This window comes from Microtus oregoni, unplaced genomic scaffold, assembly GCF_018167655.1.
Source record: "Microtus oregoni isolate MIOR12 unplaced genomic scaffold, Mior012 000035F_ref0000213, whole genome shotgun sequence".
Taxonomy (NCBI): Eukaryota; Metazoa; Chordata; class Mammalia; order Rodentia; family Cricetidae; genus Microtus; species Microtus oregoni.
The window spans coordinates 6,045,646-6,064,639 of record NW_024543094.1 but is presented as its reverse complement, the minus strand read 5'-3'; the positions used below and the strand labels follow the sequence as shown (position 1 = coordinate 6,064,639).

General features: G+C 41.0%; 1 protein-coding gene across 8 annotated transcripts in view; it reads right to left on the bottom strand.

Moving 5' to 3' along the window:
* The window catches only part of Ryr2 (ryanodine receptor 2), a 570,252-nt gene that overhangs the window by 273,355 nt on the left and 277,903 nt on the right, over positions 1-18,994 (bottom strand). For all 8 annotated transcript variants that reach the window (XM_041630688.1, XM_041630687.1, XM_041630690.1 and 5 more), the window contains 3 exons: positions 8,700-8,864; positions 3,874-3,995; positions 1,166-1,349 (listed from right to left, as the gene is read on the bottom strand). In XM_041630688.1, coding sequence (XP_041486622.1) covers positions 1,166-1,349; positions 3,874-3,995; positions 8,700-8,864 — 471 coding nt within the window. The remainder of the gene's footprint in view (positions 1-1,165; positions 1,350-3,873; positions 3,996-8,699; positions 8,865-18,994) is intronic.

Sequence of the window (18,994 nt, the reverse complement as noted above, 5' to 3'; positions counted from 1 at the left end):
CCTGGCATGGGCACTAGGAACCTTAGGGCTTCTAGGAGACAGTAGTGCATGCTCTTAACCTCTGAACCATATCTCCAGCCTAAATTAGTTCTTGAAAAAAAAAATTACTGCCATGTTTGGGACGCTTAGAACTGAAATGCCTGCTGAGACCCTCGCTGGCTCTATTGTCTAAAAACTAACACTTAAAGGCTTGAAACCTGTGGTACTCATACTGACAACCACCTCAGGACATTAGGTTGGCAAACTGATTGTTTGACTCTGGCATAAAGTATAGTGTATGAGTTTGGGGTGTTTGTTTGTTTGTTTTTCTAAGCAGTGGGCACTGAGTAAAATAAATCATACATGGAAAAGGAACACAAGAGACTGGGGACAGCTCCCTCGTTTGCCCAGCACATAAAAGCACCTGGGTTTGTCTCCAGCACCACACACACACACACACACACACACACACACAGAGAGAGAGAGAGAGAGAGAGAGAGAGAGAGAGAGAGAGAGAGCAAGAGAGAGTGAGAGCGAGAGAGAGTAATATATGTAAAAGGCAATGATAGGAGTATACTCTGTTCAGGCAGGAAACTGGAGTTCACCCTCTTCTTTGGGAGCCAGCTTCCCTCCTACTTCAGTTTCAAGCCCACAACCCTTTTGACCTGAGGCTCTTTCAAGGAGTTTCTTGTAGCCTGCTATGCAGTTTTCAAGGCCTCATGAGGTAGGTGTGTGTATGTGTGTTCTGAATTTATGGAACCAATATAAAACAGTGGGATCAAAGTGTGTTCATTTGTTCAGCTTATTGGGGCTGTGTTTTAAAACCCAGAGCTTCCAACAAAATGCTGCAAACTCAAACCCATTAAAGTCAAGTCTAAGACAGTCACAGGGCAAACAGCATGCTGTAACACGGAACTACCTCTACTGGAGTCCACCCAGCAGCACGCTACTGCAGTGTTAAAAATGGTCCAGTGAGAGTTGATGGTAAAATTAAGTGTCCCTTGCCGGGAAGTGACACAGAAATGAAGGTAATGAGCAGTTTTCTCCCAAGCCTGCTCCTCTGCAAAGAACTGCCCTTGTTACTCTCTACTGGGATGTAAAGAGATGTGGAAAGGACAGGCAATTTCCCTCACTACGAAGTCATTTTCCCAAGAGAACAACAGAAAATGGACTGGTGTGATCTCACCTCTTCCTGGAAGAGATTCTGCCTATTCTTCAGGGCTCGCAGCCTGTTCTGCTTGTCCTCGTGTTCCAAGTGCTCATCAGGGGGATGGAAGTAGCCGATGAGGTCCTGCAAACTCAGGCTCACAGACTCAATGGGCAAGTCAATGGTGGGTGCCTTCGCTTTCTTGCTGAGAGCATCCAGGCCCCTGAATCAATAGCAAACACTTCTCTGGGTTAGTGATCCACAATTTCAGTTCCGTGTTTTTCAATTGGCAGATGATTTGACATTGACAGGCTCCCTTACAGAAGGCACAAAGGAATGTGCAAGGCATCCTTTCTACCAGCCATAGCGGCCATCTTCACATTGCAACTGTCCAACACAGTGACTAAGCATCCCAGACTACAGCATCCAGAGTCACGCCTCTAGGACAAACCCAGCTGGACCAATGGAGAAATGGTCCAGATACAAAGTCAACTGATAGCACTACATTAAGATGGAAGACTGTGTCTTCCCTGATTCATAGCTCTGACATTTGCTTTTGTAAGGTTGGTTTGGCTTTTGGTAAGGGATTATTTTAGGTTTTACTAACATTGACACTAGTCGCTACTCCATAACTCCTATCAGTTTTTTTAAAAACATGCATTTGTGGGGGCTGGAGAGATGCTTGAGCAGTTAAGAATGTTTACTGAGTTCTGTCCTAGCATCCTCAGAAGACAGCTCACAACCATCTGCAACTCCAGGGCCAGGGTTCCGATGTTCTCTCCCAGATTCTGTGAGCTCACAACCATCTGCAACTCCAGGGCCCAGGGTTCCGATGCTCTCTCCCAGATTCTGTGAGCTCACAACCATCTGCAACTCCAGGGCCAGGGTTCCGATGCTCTCTCCCAGATTCTGTGAGCACACAACCATCTGCAACTCCAGGCCCAGGGTTCCAATGCTCTCTCCCAGATTCTGTGAGCACGTGCACTCACATCCACAAAACTCCACACAGACACCTAAGTTTTAAGATTAAAACTATATCTTTTAAAGTCTCTCTCATGAACTAAGAGGTGAGATTATTTGCACAGGATGGAGCGTTTGGGGAGTCTACAGAGTAGGCTCTCAAAGAGGCCTGGGTCCTCTATGAGGAGCTCCTGGTGATTAATGGTTGCTCATGAAAAGGGAGCCATTGTATTCAGTGGTGTAGCACTGGTAAGTTTTGCATGCTCCCATAAATAAACCTGCACTCTTTCTCAATGGGTCACAAAAAGAATAATTAAAACTAAACAAAAAGACACACATATATGAAATTGCTGGAAAATTAAAATTTTAAAATTAATGACAATTAGCTCAGCTTTCCATTTTAAACATTCAAATTTTTATTTTAAATATATGGTTATTCATATAGAGTGATAGTGATGCTGGAATAGATGAATTTAGCTTTCCAATCACTAGAAAAAGTAAAACAACAACTATTCTTGGGTATTTGCCTGAGATTCCCTGGCAACTATGCCATCTTACAGGTCATGAAGGGAGTCCTGAGTGGCCAAAGTCCTGAGTCAAAGTGTATTGTTGACATGGACACAGCCATGTCCAAGACTCCAATGCCTCAGCCCCATGGGAGTGGCTCGGAGGGACGGCAAAGCTCTCCTCAGGGCAAGTCTGAATGTGAGCGTTTATGGACGACTGACCATGGTGTGCAGACACTAACAATTGCAGCCTCTTTGTCTTAGATGTTTACAGCCTGAGACTGATGGCCTGGAGAGGCCTCCTATAAAGACTAGCCAAACCCTCCCTCTGTGCTGTGCCTAAGCTGAGGTTCCACGTTTTGGTAGCAGTTCCCACCCGATCTCAGCCTTCCTGCATGCCATTTTAGATCTAAACACACACATACTGGTAAACACAGACAACGGGAGCAACCAATGAAGCAGAAAATAATGAGATGAGCTTTAATATAATCTTTGATAGGAAAGGTCTTTTTAATGTAGGAAAGCAAAAAAATGATGATTAAGGCAGTAACTATGAAAATAATTTAGAATTATTTTTCTGAGCTAATAAATTGTGAAAGATACAATTAGTCAAGAAATTAATGTCTCTAATGTAAATTTTAGGTTGTTAATACACTGGCAAGAATATTAATGAATAAAAGTGTAATTCAAAAAATAAATGTAAAATATATCCATTGTCATAATCAGCAATTTTTAAAGTGTATATGACTGCAAATTTTAAATAATACACATTTTAAAGTTTTCATTATGCTTAGTTACACATATAAGTATGCATATAGATTTGTGTATTTATAAAAAAATTTCTTCTCTCGGGTCTTCAAACTTAAACAGAGAAAGGCCTTCCATCCAGGCTATGTTGTATATTAACATGCTGTTGCCAGAAAGCAGTGTGGCCACAAGGTTAATTTGTTTCATGGATAAGAAATCTTTTCAACTATTAAGGAGAAAAATTTATTCATTTTAAGAATCATGGTCTTTTTAGTGTTTCTCAAAATTCCTCAAGTATCCAGCTGTCATATATAACAGAATTTAATAAGTTTGGTGATAAATTAAAAGATGATGATGACCAAAAGCTATCTATTACAAATTCATGTTCTCTAACATAAGCTGCAATTTAAATCGTATTCTGTGAACCTAGCAAAGCATATATTTATGAGGCTAGTGTATTTTAGGATGACCTGATTGTAAATTCAGGAAGAAAGTCAAACAGAAAGTATCAAACAACATCACTACACAAATTACCTTATGAATCTGTTGAAGAGGAACACTGTGCTCCGGATAACACGGGCCGTGCGGGACTCTTCATGCTGCGATCTGGATAAGTTCAAGCCGTCATCCATGTGGCCTTCATGGTGCATAATGGCCTGCAGGGGCAAGAAAGCAGCGTCATCTTCCCAGCAAGGTAGATTGAGGGAGACATGCTCTTGCCTTGTGGGAGGCATGGCTCTGTAACCCCAGCCGCGCAGAAGGCAGAGCCATGCGGATTACAGAAAGGGCTCAAGCCCAGCCAGGCAACTTAGTGAGAGTCTATTTCAAACTAAAATAACGGGAGCTGGGCATAAAGCACAGACGCAGAGTGATGCCTAGCATTGGAAGACCCTGGGCTCAATCCCAAATATTCCTCCTTGACAAAAATTAATTAAAAAATAAACCTTAAAAAGCTGAGATGGGGGAAAGGACCTGGAAAGAATTAAGAGCCAGAGAAGTGAAGGGTGGAGTTGAGCGCAATAAAATGTATTCATGTATGAAAGAAAATTAAATCACTTTTAAAAGACGAGCAATAATAACAAATGGAATCAAACCAGGCAAGGGGTGCTATTGGGCTCAGAGTCCCTGTACAAGGCAGCCATGCAGTGCACTGACTATGCTATTGTTTTAAAGACAGTTCAATAATACATCGAGCTGAATGAAACAACAGCAAAACATTGCCTCATATCTGCATGTAATGATTTATCCACAGACTAACAAACTACAAACCAACAGAGAAGGCAGCACTGCGGATTCCATTCCATTCTCTGTGTGATATCATCAGCTGTACTGTGGACTGATCACTAAGCACTAACCCCTGACTCTGAGGTATCAAAACTGTGAAAACACACACACACACAGAGACACTAGTTCTTTGCTAGTTTTTATATATCTCGAACATTCCATGAAAGCGCAACACTGAGAGAGATAAGTGTACATAACTACAGTTCAATGAATTTTCCAGAGATCACACACACAGAGAGAGACACACACGTGTGTGTGTGGCCAACACCTACATCACAGAAGCAGATACCAGAATAGTTTCAAATCTCCCCAGGGCTTCCTGTCTATCACAGCACTCACCACCTTTCATGCTTTCAATGGCTCCAGTCAACGGGCTGCACAATGTCTGTGAAGAACTATAGCATATGTCCCTTCAAGTATGGCTTCCTTCATTCAACACTTACAACAAGGGAATTCAGCACCCTGAATCAATTGTATGAACCAAAATATGTAACTGGAACTAAAAGTATTGTGTATCTTGAATAAAGAGAACCTCTGAAGCAAAAATAAATGAGACACAGATCTATACTCAAAGGCAAAATGCTTCACTTGCTTGCCTTTATTAACAGAAAAAATAATAGAGTGACGTAGTAAGCCTCAAAAAGTCTCACAAAGAGGATAACTAACAAAGTAGAAAGATGGATTTGATGAAGATTTTAAAAACAGGATAAAAAAGATAGGAAGGATGAGTAAAGCCAAAATTTGATTCTCTGAGAAGATAGATAAATAAACCTCTCACAGATTTGACTGAAAATAAAATAGAAAGAAAGATCATACAATGCAGGAAATTGAGGATGATAATACAGTACTATGTGAATCCCAATGGCGAATACAAGCAGCAAATGGCCTGGCTGATTCAGAGGGACAATCAACAGGGATGGCCATGGGGAACATCCCTACAGTCCCAGTTAGTCTAGAGACTGAGACAGGAAGATCACTTGAACGCAGGAGTTAAAAGACAGCCTAGGAAACAAAATGAGACTCTATCTCAAAAAACAACAGTAAGCCCCAATATTCTAAAGGTGTTCCGTCAACTAAGTATAAAATCAATTACACAGAGTTTGTTTTCAGCAACACTGGATAGTTGGAGGCTCACAAATTAGAAGAACTTGGGACTAGATGCTTGCATACATGAATGCCAGTACAGCTTCAAAGAGATGATATCCAAGTCCCAGAGATGGAGAACTCTGTCTTGTCATCTGTCTTTCTAAGTCTGTGGTCTGGGGAAAGTCATTCCATTTGCCCTTGGTTGAAGAGAGACCAAGGAAGAGTGGAGCTTCAGGACATGTGGAAATTAGCAAACATGCAAATCACATGAAATGAAAACTTGACAACTCATAAAGAGAATTTAATTTTCCTCATGAATATATGTAATAGTTCTGAATAAAATGAGTTAATTAAATCTAGTAGGATTTTATCGGAATAATGGGCTATGGTCAAGTAGGGTTTAATTCTATGAATGTAAGGATTCTTTAGTAATTAGACGTCTGGTACCTTAATTATATGAGCAAATTAAAGGAAGCTAAAACATGATTTTCGTTGGCTTTAACTTATAAAACTCAGAAATTGCTTCTATTTTTTCTCAAATACCACCAAAAAGTAATAAAATGAGACCACTTGAAAATAAAAATAATTTCAATTGTCTTAAGGATGCAAAATCCTGTAAGATCTACAAATCAGGAGTGAAATTCACAGTGAGGAACTATGTAAAACAGATCAAATGAAAACAGTCTGAAATTTTACAAAAGCTAGATGAAAAATTTTTAAGAGGAGGATATACTAAGCCAGGCCACCATTTAATCCCAGCACTCAGAAGATAGAGGCAGGAGGATCTCTGTGAATTCGAGGTACCTGTTCTAAAAGAGTTAGTTCCAGGACAACTCCAAAAGCTACAGAGAAACCCTATCATGAAAGAAAATAAAAAAGGAGGATATACTAAGAAAAATAAGTAATAGAAATAGTAAGAGAAATAGCGATAGATAGATAGATGATAGATAGATAGATAGATAGATAGATAGATAGATAGATAGATAGATGAGAGATGGATGGAAGCAAACTGAAAGAAATCTCAAAACAACTGAAAAAAGAAAACAGAAGTTTACTTAAGGACGAACATGGCCAGGCAAGAGAAACAAACATGTTTGGGAGTAAAAGCTGTGAACACAGAACCACAGTATGTGCGCCGAAGACAGAGTAATGCAGACAGCTAGCAGGGAGTCAGCTAGCGAGTCCTGACCACTCAGCCTGTCTCTTGATTTCATTCTGAGGCTCTCCCAAGCAGCTTCAGCAGTTCAGACTCTGTGATACTTAACTGTGATTATCAGTTTGTGTGGATTAAAAAGCATCTAGGGAAGTCCAAGGAACCCCCACCTCCGTCCAGGTCTAGTAAGTTGAGCATCCAAACTGCCTAGGCTTCCACAAAGCCAGTGCGTGCAGTAGGATCAGAAACCCATTGCCATTGTTCTTGAGTTTTCAGTAGTCCTCATTGTCCGCTACGTTCAGAGAATCTGGTTTTATCCCAGGCTTTTCCAGACCCAGGCCAACTGGTCTTGGTGAGTTCCCAGTAGAACATCCCCATTGTCTCAGTGTGTGGGTGCACCCCTCATGGTCCAAAAAAAAAAAAATCAAAAAAATAAAAAAATAAAAAGCATCTAGGGAATTAATGAGGCATGCCTTTGAGTGTATTTATAAGGGCACTTCCAGAGAGGACTAAGTTGCAGGGTATTTCACATTCAGACCATAATACTGAGTAAATCAAGCAACACAGGGAGTATGCATAAAATTAGTAAGCTCTATATAAATGTTTTCAGAGCACTGAGAGTGTACAGTGGACCAGCTGGAAAGGGAAGAACATTCAAAGTGATCATTTAAGTTTAGACTAAAAAATGGCTAAATCTTGGGCTGACAAAACAGGAGTCATACCCTAAAGAGACAAAGCAGCCTAACAAAAACTCAGGTGTGAAAAGCTGTGATTTTTCTGGGGAAGGGCAAGTAGTTCACTTAAGTGACACTGGGTCACTGAAAAGTGATGGCTAGAAACTGGGAAAAAGAGCCAGGAGTGGTGGTGTATGCCTCTACTCTTAGCACTTGGGAGGCAGAGGCAAGCAATTCTCTGTGAGTTCGAGGCCCTCCCAGACTAGATAGTTCCAAAGCTGCCAGCGCTGCATAGTGAGACTCTCTCTCTCTCTCAAAAAAAAAAAATAAAAAGAAAGAAAGAAAGGGAAAAGAGGAAGGGAGGGAGAAAAGGAGGGAGGGAGGGAGGGAGGGAGGGAGGGAGGGAGGGAGAAAGGGAGGGAGGGAGGGAGAAAGGGAGGGAGAGAGGGAGAAAGGGAGGGAGGGAGGGAGAAAGGGAGGGAGGGAGAGAGGGAGAAAGGGAGGGAGGGAGGGAGAAAGGGAGGGAGGGAGGGAGAAAGGGAGGGAGGGAGAAAGGGAGGGAGGGAGGGAGAAAGGGAGGGAGGGAGGGAGGGAGAAAGGGAGGGAGGGAGGAGTAAATAGAAAAGACAAAGGAAACTGATGAAAGGGTTAGAATGGAGGCAGGCCTAGAATGGTACCATCACTAAGAAGAATGGTGGTTATCTGTGAGCAAGAGGAGGTAGCAGTAAGAATGAAGGACAAAGAAAAGTGGGTAGATGAAGATAGAATCTAGAAGATAATGAATTTATTCCCCTAATATTTGAATACATGAATCCCCAAATTGTAATCCTACACACCATTAAGAAAACCCCCACAAGGGTTTACTGGGAATAAAAGGGGGGGGTCTATCATTGTGGCATTGTTGAACAGAGCCAAGGGGCTGGAAATCTCATAATTCATTAGGAGTAATTGTTACCGCATCCTCAGATGACTAGGATCTGAAAGACTGGGCACTGCATTTGTATGCGTAGGCAAGCAACTTGATCATCAAAATGTTTTGGATGAAATACTAAATAAGTAAATGGTACAATTTGACATTTTGAGTGTAAGATAACGAACCCAGTGTTTCTTCATTCATGAACATGAACACGGCTGCCATAAGCTATGTTCACACATGATCTTACCTTACGCTGTATGGATCCCATTCGTGCTGATTTCACATCTACAGACTGGTATGTGAGCCACAGGCCTGTATCCACATGTTGAATATAGCAAATGGAGTCTCCGTATTTGATTTCTGAGGTTCCCATGCCATCAACTTCTTTTCTCACCCCTACATCCAATTTTTCCTATGTATAAAAAGAGAATAGCATTTTTTTTAAAAAACATTAGTCTATATCAATAGAATCTTGTAAAAACATGCCTTGAAGTTTCAGTTTTCTCAAGTCCCCTGAAATAATAACAATAGCTACATATTATTCTTTTAAGATTTATTTTATTTTTAATAATTTGTGTGTATGTGCATGTGGGGGGTGTGCAAGTGTCTCTGGAGAGCAGAAGTGGGAATCAGAGACCCAGAATCTGGAGTTAGAGGTGATTATGAGGCCCCTAACTGTGTGCTGGAAACCAAACTCAGGTCCTCTGGAACAGCAGCCTGTGCTCGTAACTGCTGAGCCATCGTTCTAGCCCAGGGCTCAGTTTTATAATCTATAAATAAAAGTATCTTTCTATAGAATCAGAAAAAATGAGACAACACTTGAAAAGCTTTAAACATATCTGGAATTAAAAAAAAAATCCCTTCAGTCTGCCTGAATGACACAACTGTGAGGATGCTGATGTTAATGAGGCCATTAGTAATAACCGAATTTTATTTCTCTTGAACCAATCAGGGCTGTAGTTTGGGCACCTGCAATTTTCAAAGTGTGTTGTAGTTGGAGAGGATTTTGTATTACTAAGGAGAGCTGGGATTCAGGAACGAACTAGGTCAAATTCTTCAATCTTCTTTTGAAGGTATGCGTGTGTGTGTATGTGTGTTTGCACACACGCACATGTGTGTGTGTATGTGCACACATGTACATGTGCATATAACCAAGGTGCTCTGAAGGTCAGAACAGAAAAAGGTAAAAGATCCTTTGGAGTTACAGGCATCTGTGGGCCACCTGATGTGGGTGCTGGGATCTGAATTCCCACCATCTGCAAAATCAATAAACACTAGTTTGTTTGTTTGTTTGTTTTGCTGTTCATTTTACCTGCATATATGTCTGTGTACTATGTGCCATCCCCGGCATCCATGGAGCCCAGATGTAGGCACTGGCTCCATGTCACTGGAGTTACAGACAGTTGTAAGCCACCATGAGGATACTGGGAATCAAACCCGCATTCTCTAAAAAAGCAGCCAGTGCCCTAAACACAGAGGCCATCTCTCTAGCATTATGAATATTTCTTAAAATAACAGTCTCAAAGCTAAGTGAATTCTTTCCTGTTTCTCATCCATGCCTCCCCTGAACAACTATCCTCAAGATATGTTCCTTTTAGGTCTTTGGTTATTTGACTTTTGAAACTGTGTGTTTGTGTGTGTTCACATGTGTGGGCATGTGTTCACATGTGTATAGGTGTGCTTGCTTGTGGAAGGCAGAGAATAACCTTGAGTATCATTTCCCAGACATTGACCCCCATTTATTATTTGAGACGGGGTATCACACTGGTGACATTTACCAAGAAGGCTGGGCTGGCTGGGCAGCAAGCCCCAGCGATTTGCCCATCTCTGCCTTTCTAATGCTGGAATTACAAACGTGTCACCACACCCAGATTTTCTTTTTTTCCATGGGTTCTGGGAATTATCATTTTTCATATTGCAAGGTTAGCACTGAACTGACTAAGCTGTTCAGTACATAAATGTGTATCGAAGAATAGTTTAAACTTACGTAAGTTTTGAGTTTTGTTTTATCTAAAGGAGTCATTCAAAACAAAACAAAAAGTGAAGACTGACCAAGTACGGTGGCACACACCTATCATCTCAGTACTTGAGATCCAGGTGCAGAAGGATTGCTTCAAGTCTAAAGCCAGCCTGCTCTACACAGCAGGGTCTGGGCTAGCCAAGGCTACATAGGGAGTCTCTGTTTCAAAAATCAACACAACACGAAACAAAGTGTCGCAGATTCTTCATGCCATCTGATTTATCTTTCTTTTTTGGTAGTGATAATTAATGGCCCTTTAATGACCCTAAAGCGAGTGAGTGAGTGGATAAACTTTGAATTCAAATGAGCTTCAATTATCAATACAGAAAGGTCAAAGCCGCCTCAAAAGCATACAATTATCAACTAAGTCAAATGAACTATTATGCAAATAACTTGGAACAGTCGTCTGAGAATCAGCAATAAAACAGATATACTCTTGTAATTTCATTCTATCAGATGAGATAGAGTGCTAATCTACTTATGCCAACCCTGTCAATGGGAAAATTAAATTCTGGAAAATATAACAATGTAATTATCTCTTCAAAAGAAAACAATGAGGCCCTAAACATTTTTTCTTTTATCCGGGAAATGAGTTTATAGCCTAATTATTTGTGTTTTGAGAAGTCCTGCACCCATTAGCTGCGTGGTGAGGCTTTGTTAGCTTTCTATTGCAAAGGGCCACAGTCACTGTGAAGGTTTAAATGAGGAGACTTCCCCAGGACTGTGTTCTGGTAGTTATATTGACCCTTGAGTCAGGTAAGAACTTTCTGAAGTAACAGGAGACAAAGGAAACAGCAGGGTCATGGCTGTTAATTCCTTCCTTTATTTCCTAGGCCTCGGGCTTAGGAGAAATTCAGATGAAAATAATCAGGCATTCTCAGGCAGGATTTGGGCTGGATATCTCTAGGCTTTTGGCATCGGTCAAAGGATTGAAACAGAGCTCACAGGGATTTGAAAAAGTATCAAGGTATGTTTAGTCACAGTGACGACAGATCTGTGTGGAAGGAATAAGCACATGAGTCTGTACTGTCTGTGGAGGCCAGAGAGGGTGTGGCTCTCCCAGATATGCAGTTATAGGCAGTTGGTAGCCTCCCTGTGTGGATGGGTTCTGGGAACTGACCTCCTGGCCTCTACAAGAGCAATGCAGGTTCTTAACTGCTGAGCGATCTCTCTGAACCAAGGAGCTTTTGTTTTCACGGAACTAAAGGAAGGAAGGGTTTTTTTTACTAGGGGCACAGTTGAGAGTTCTCTATACTGATCACTGACAGATCAAGTCTACGTGAATCCCCCTTTCACAACGCATCTAACTTTAATCACAAGCATGCCCAACTATGCACAGACCTAAGATGGAAAATAGAAGATTGTCTGCAAAAGTTCACTTGGGAACACAGTTTGCCTTATTGCAAAACTTGTCTAGGCTGGACTGACCTTTCTATCCTCCTAGGTTTGAACAGATTCTAAGTTTAATGGTTGTTAAGATGAGAATAAATTTATCCCACCACCCTGAGAGAGGTATGCCTACAGCTCACTAGAGGTAGAGGTCCCAGGTTGCTAATGAGTTACTGACTGCATTGTCACAAAGGGGTGTACATACATAGTATTTCCAGGTAAAGATCCAGGCTTCCCAGTGCATTATTGGAAGGAGGGTGTGTGTATACCAAACCCAGCAGAGTCTTAGTTTGCGAAGCCATCCTCTATAATTACCTGCCTCAGGTGTGTTAACCAACAATAAGCATAGACTATCGGGAACCAAGAAGAAGACAAAGAGTAAAAGCTTCCAACAGAACATAAGCCTACATTATTACAAGTGAAGTAAGCAGATTAGAAAAGTGATAGCCATGCAGAAACTCCATACTGGCTTCCCTTCCACAAATCAAGGGCTTTTGTTTTTCTCCTTGAATGTAAAATGTCATTTTTCTATTGAGTTACTATGTTTTTGAAAATTGAGATTAGTAGCACAAGTCTTCCCATTGTTAACTATTAGAATATTTGGAAAAGTCAGAAAAGCAGGGAAGGACTGGACAGTAGAACTCTAGAAAGACAAGAAACACTAAGCCTGGCTCGTGGATATGAGTCTCCTCCTCAGGGCACACCTAGCCCTATAAAGACCACTCGGGCAAAAGGAAACAAAGCTCTCTGGCTTACAGTATCAAAAGAAACCCACTCAGATGCAGAGGGATCCAAACCACTTACAGAAACCCATCCGAATTCTTGTCAGCCAATAGCTGCGCACACGGGGAGGACGTCGGGAATAATGGCAGCAAGGTGGGACTGAGAGAACTGAGCAGAAACATAAGAACCGTTCACTGCCAAAGGCAGAAGCAGGTTTCAGTCTCACACGGTTACCTGCCTGCAAAACTGAAATAAGTGTTCAGCAGAAAAAGAAAAGCAAAATTCAGTCTCCACGCTGTAACATTTCTGGTATCCATTATAGTGTCAAAGTAAATGTCAAAGGGAGGAAACCATGTGTATGTGAGGAAACCATGTGAATGTGGATCCTAATCATACAGTCAGAAGACAAAGACTTTATGGCAGCTTTTTTTTATGTTTCCATTTTCATGTCTGAGAAGTGTGTATATGTATGTTTTTACGTGCGTGAGCACATGTGTAGGTATGCTTACCTGTGTGTTCTTGTGCATGCGGTAGCCAATGTTTGATGCTGGCAATTGCTCTCACTGTTCTTTCATCTGACTCACTGAGGCAGAGTCTCTCAAGAAAAGCTACAGCACACTGATAAGACTACTCTCCACAGCCCCCTTGCTCAGGGGATCCCTGTCTTTGTCTTCCAAGCCTGGACCCCATAAGGCATTTACACAGGTTCTGGGAACCCAAATTCTGACTCTCATACCTGTGCAGCAAACATTTTAACTACGGAGCCATCTCTCTATCCACTAAAGAATCTATTACACATATAAAATATATTTAAATGCCCAGAAAAATCCTTTACACACACAAGGAATACACAGATAGGTGAGCTCTGCCAGAAAATGCAATGTATATTTAAATACAGAGAAAGAGAGAGAGACAGAGCAAGGACTGATAGCAATAATCAGAATATTGGATTAGCTGGATATCACTGGAACTGGAAGGCAAAAAGTTAATGAAATTGAAATAATATTAACAGGAATATCTAATCTGAGAATCACATAGATACCAAAAGTGCTCTAGCTGCCAGGCTTAGTGGCTCATACTGGTAATTTTAGCAGCTGGGTGCTGGGACAAGGGAAATGCATGAGTTTGAGGCCAGCTTGGTATGCACAGTAAGCTTGAGGCAAGTCTTGGGGTTCAGAGCAAGACCCCATCTTATTTAAAGCAAACCAAAACAGAAATAAAATATACTTAAGATACATACTCTGCTGTTAAATAGAAACTTCCTTCAAAATGCAACACAGTTAGTTTAATTCATATACCAATCATATCCATCAGGAATACAGCCAGTCAAGAAACACTGAGATCATTGCTGGAATATCATCTTGGCATTCATTCATTCATAAGTGAAATTTGTGTCCACTTTGAGATCTTGGGGGACTATAAACTCTCAAGAAATATTTTTAGCCCATTATTGTGCAGACATTGCTTTCTTCTCTTTTTATTTATATATCGTCGGGACTACTGTCTTCCATTATCAATCAGTGTGCTAATTATTGAAAATACCAGTAACTATTCTGTATCCTCAGAATCTTATCATTGTCTGCGAATGTGAAACTCTTTTAAAGAATACTTTTATTTATAATTATGTACATATGTGTGTACATGTGGGCGTGTGCACCTAAATGCAGGTACAATGAAAGTCAGAAGAGGGCATCAGATCCCCTGGAACTGTAGTAACAGATGGTTGTGAGCTGCCCAACATGAGTTCTGGGAATAGAGCTCCTGGCCTCTGCAAGGGCATCATCTTCTCTTAAATGCAGACATATCTGTCCAGCTATACAAAAGGCCAGTTGTCAACAGTAATTTGATAAGTGAATGAATTAAACAAAAACTATATTTTCTTTCCTATGTCCCACAGAAAATGTGCCAGCAAACTACTACTGAAATAATTCCATTTAGAAGATGGCTTTCAAGTATAAAATAATGCCCCCAAATGGGCATGTTAATCTGGCTTCTCATAAAGTGGAAACTATTTCTAAGCCAACTATGGCCTTAGTAAGTGATACACAGGCACTGTGGTTGCCAAGATAGACTCATGAGCACACCAAAACCAATGCTGTAGAATTGCTGTCTGGACTCTTCTAGCATTGGCTGACGTCAATCATTCTTACCCTGTGCATCTACCGGATAACTAACCAATGGGGTGGGGGAGTTGACAGGCTCCTAATCTTGAATAATGACAATCTTGCTCATTTTAAATTATACGTTATTAATAATATCTAGCTACATACCCATCTCCTTAAGACAAACAGTGGTGAAAGTTAAGAAAAACTAAAAGGTCAAAGAGAATGTGAGGCTTTGGAAGCAGGTAGCAGGTCGGCGTGTCTGCTGCCAAGCCAGAAGACCTGAGTTTTAAACCTGGGATTCACATGGTGGAGAGAGAGAAGCAACTCCTTCAAGTTGTCCTCTGACTGCCACAGGAGCTCTGTGACACATGTGCATGTCTTCCTCCACACAAAAATAAATAAATAGCAAGCAAACGAACGAACACTTTTTTTAAAGATAAAGATGATTTAATGTGTTTCCTTATGATATTATAATACGATGGGAACGGTCACTGGGAAATGGATCTCAAAATCATCCCATTAGCCCAACTGTACTGTGGGTATCTCATTTCCTTAGCCAGTCCTCGGGTACCAGCAGACAAACCTACACATTAAGTCCTTGAACATGCAGGTATCCTGCTTCCGCTTCTCTGGCTGGACCCCTACTGAGATACTTCTCATGGCCATTGAAGGTCTCAGGCCATTCACTCTCATGCTGAATGCTATTGAACAGGATTGGCATGGTTGTAACCAAACATCTCCTAGGAAAACCATCATCTCCACTGTTTTTCATTCTTTCATCAGCTCCTCTTTAGAGAAAGATGCTATATGCAGCTCCTTTGAATTTAATCTAAGTACAAGCAAAGTTTATCTCCATGTTAGCTTTGAGATCGGATTGGTGTTTTCTATTATTAATTAGGGGTTTTCTATTATTAATTTTTTAGCTATCATGCAAAAGTACTAGGTTTCATTAAGACACTCTCTCCCTCCCTTCCTCCCTCCTTCCCTCCCTTCCTTTCCTCCCTCCCTCCCTCCCTCCCTCCCTCCCTCCTTCCCTCACGCTCACACACACACACACACACACACACACACACACTTTGTTCTCACCCTTTTCCATATTCAGTGTTATACTCTTTCCCTTTCTTGATAATTTTGTATAGCTGTTTTTATGAGAAAATCATGCAAAAATTCTACTTTTTAGATATTGAATCCCTTTGAAATGCAGACAATGCCAGGTGAATGATCTCTCATCTCTATTAGTTTTATCACTGAGGCTTAGGGCTGGATCTTCCACAGAACTTAACAAGGCCTCCGTTTCTACAACTGCCTGATGAAGATTAAAAATAATCTCTAAATTATCTCTAGCCACAGATTTGTAATATCTTAATTGACACAGCACACCAAATGCAGTAGGCAAGTTAAATGGCACACTATAAACTGTTACACTTAACTCTTATTTTCTTTGTGTGTGGGTGGATGCTTTATAGGCTCGATGGAGATGTAGCTCGGTAGAGAGGCTGCTTTTTCAGCATGCATAAAGCCCTTGGCTGGCTCCCTTGCAGCAAACACATATACCAGGAAGGGTGATGCATGCCTATATTGCCAGCACTTGGGAACCAGGGTGGGAGGATCAGAAGTTCAAGGTCATCCTCAAACACTTAGCAAGTCTGAGGCAAGATGAAGAAGAGTGTCAAGGGTGGGAAGGCGAGAGGGAGGGAGCTTTAAAACTTCTATTTCCCTAACCAAAAATAAAAATCTTAAATAAAATAATACACAAAGGATCTCAGCCTGGAAATGTTTCTATCTATTTTTGCCCTCATCTCCAGTCCTTTTAATGGCATTGCCAGTCTCATTTGGGGCTGTCATCCTATCACCTCAAAGGCAAAAGGCTTCTATTTGTGGCGCACGAGGGAGAGAAAGCTGGGAGTTCACCTACCAAGGAATATGTCAGCGGCATTTTAAACTACAAGAAAATTACACCAGTGTACAATACATATGTACCTGGCAGGGCCTACATTATGATTTAAACTGACATCTAAAGACATCGGTAAGAGCCAGTTAAAAGTTCCAGGAGTAGAAAATATGCCTTAAAGACCTCAGGTGCGCTCTGCATTCTTCATTATGCTGACTGCTTTCCTTAATGGAGAGCTCATGCCACTTACGTTCTACACCATATACCACCTGATGCAATTGCCTCTGAATACACAGGGCTGTCAGCAACTGGTGATTTTTCTGACAATTCCCGAACTTGAGATTGGCTATTGAACATTCACATCAGCGTCACAGGCACCCCTGCGACAACCCCCCAAAATAAGTCTTTCCTGTCAATTAGGAGCATGGGTTTTATTTCTGTTGCTGTTATTGTTTGTTTTGTTTTTTTTGTAACACCACTTTTAAAAACCCTTGTCACTTATGAATATTAAGAAAGCATGACCTTCGTGATCTGTAAGTTTTGAGAATATAACTATAGTCTGGCCTTGGGGTGATGGCCTTCAAGCTCAGTTCTTCCTGGGAGGACCGAGGCAGGAAGACTGCAAGCGCCATGTCTCTCTCCATTTAGAGAAGTTCGAAGACAGCCAGGGAAACTTATTGACATCTTTTCTCAAAATTAAAAATTAGAAGAGTCCTGAGGATGTGATGGAGCCCAATGGCAGAGCTTAGCATGGCCAAGGAAGAACATCTCAACCAGAATCACTGTAGGGACCACTGAGGTAGACTCGAAGCTTCTGGTCGTGCTGGGGATGGAACCCAGAGCCTCAGGCACACTGGGATAATGTTCAACCCCCGAGCTATGTAACTGGCAGAGCTATGTAACCAGTCCTCTTTACATCTTTGTTTTGTGAGATAGGATCTTACAAACTTGACCAGACCGACTTGTGCTCCTCTCTCCTCAGTAGCTGAAAAATGGGCCTGAGCTGCCAGGTCAGACTCGGGGTTGATTTTCATTTTAGAATTCATAAAGCTGAAGATACTAAGAGAATCTACAGTTGAAGTCCATCATTTCCTCTCACCGAGAAAAGCTTACTCTCATTAACAGAGAAACTATCTGCCAAGTCACTGAGGCACTGCAGACCTGGAGCCTACCTGAGTCAGAGACATTAAGAAGGGATTTTTTTTTATTTTTATTTTTTCCCATGATATTTATTTAATTCTACATTTTTCTCTGCTCCCCTCCCTGCCTCTCCCCTCCCCCCTTTCAATCTTCCCCCAAAGTCCCCATGCTACCAATTTTACTCAAGAGATCATCCAGAAGGGAAGTGCTCATTTTTCCTACTGAAAAAAAAGGAAAAGTGCAACATACATTCCGTATATATCACTGACACGCCAAGAAGAAACAGTCTCACAACACGCATGTGCACATAGGGAAAGAGGAGCTTGAGAGATTGCTCGGATGGTAAAGAACTCGCTTTGCAAGCTTGCCCGAGTTCTAGCCTCAGAGCCCACATGAGAAGAGCCAGCAAACACTCTACTTCCAGCCCTGGGAATGAAGACGGGTAGATCCCTGGGGCTCACTGACTGGCTGGTCTAGCTTAGTCGGGAAACAGGCCAGTGAGATATCCTGTTTCTTCCTATGTGTCTTCATGTGTGTTCACATATATGTATTTGTGTGTGAGCTCAACATGTATTTTAAAAATACAGATCTGGAACCAAATTATCACTAATAAAGAAAAGAATAAAACTATATTCCACTTTCTCTAAAATTTGATAATATGAACACTCTAATTTTATTTTTGTTTCCATTGGTTTAATGTGTCTTTATTATATAATAGCAGTGAGTTCTGGAAGCATAAATGAATTTTAATTTCATTAGGCTTCTTTCCAATTAAAATGTGGTATTTTAAACATTACAATCAACACTATTAGCATCTTTAATTTTTTCACAGTCTATGTGTGGGGAATGTATTTTATATGTGTGTTTCTGTGACATTTATTTTTTCCTGGGATTCCCATTTTTATATTGTAATTTATTTTAAATAAAGCTAAATTATCAAGATAGCATTCACTCCTGGAACTGTTGATGCATACTTATAATATCAGTGCTGTGAAGGCTAAGGCACAAAGTCTGAGTCCGAGGACAACCTGGACTACATCCTGAATCTCAAGTCAGTCTGGAGTATAGAGAGAGACCCTGTCTCAGAGAAACTTATGTAAACATAGCACACTAATTTATGTGCATCAAAAAAAGCACATAAGTGAACTTAATTTCTTAAATATCAGAAACATCTATTTTTAGAAATATTTTCTACCAATCAAAATTACATAAAACATTTAAAAATTGTACCAATTTAGTCTTTTACTACAATAACACCTGAATACGTGCATGCC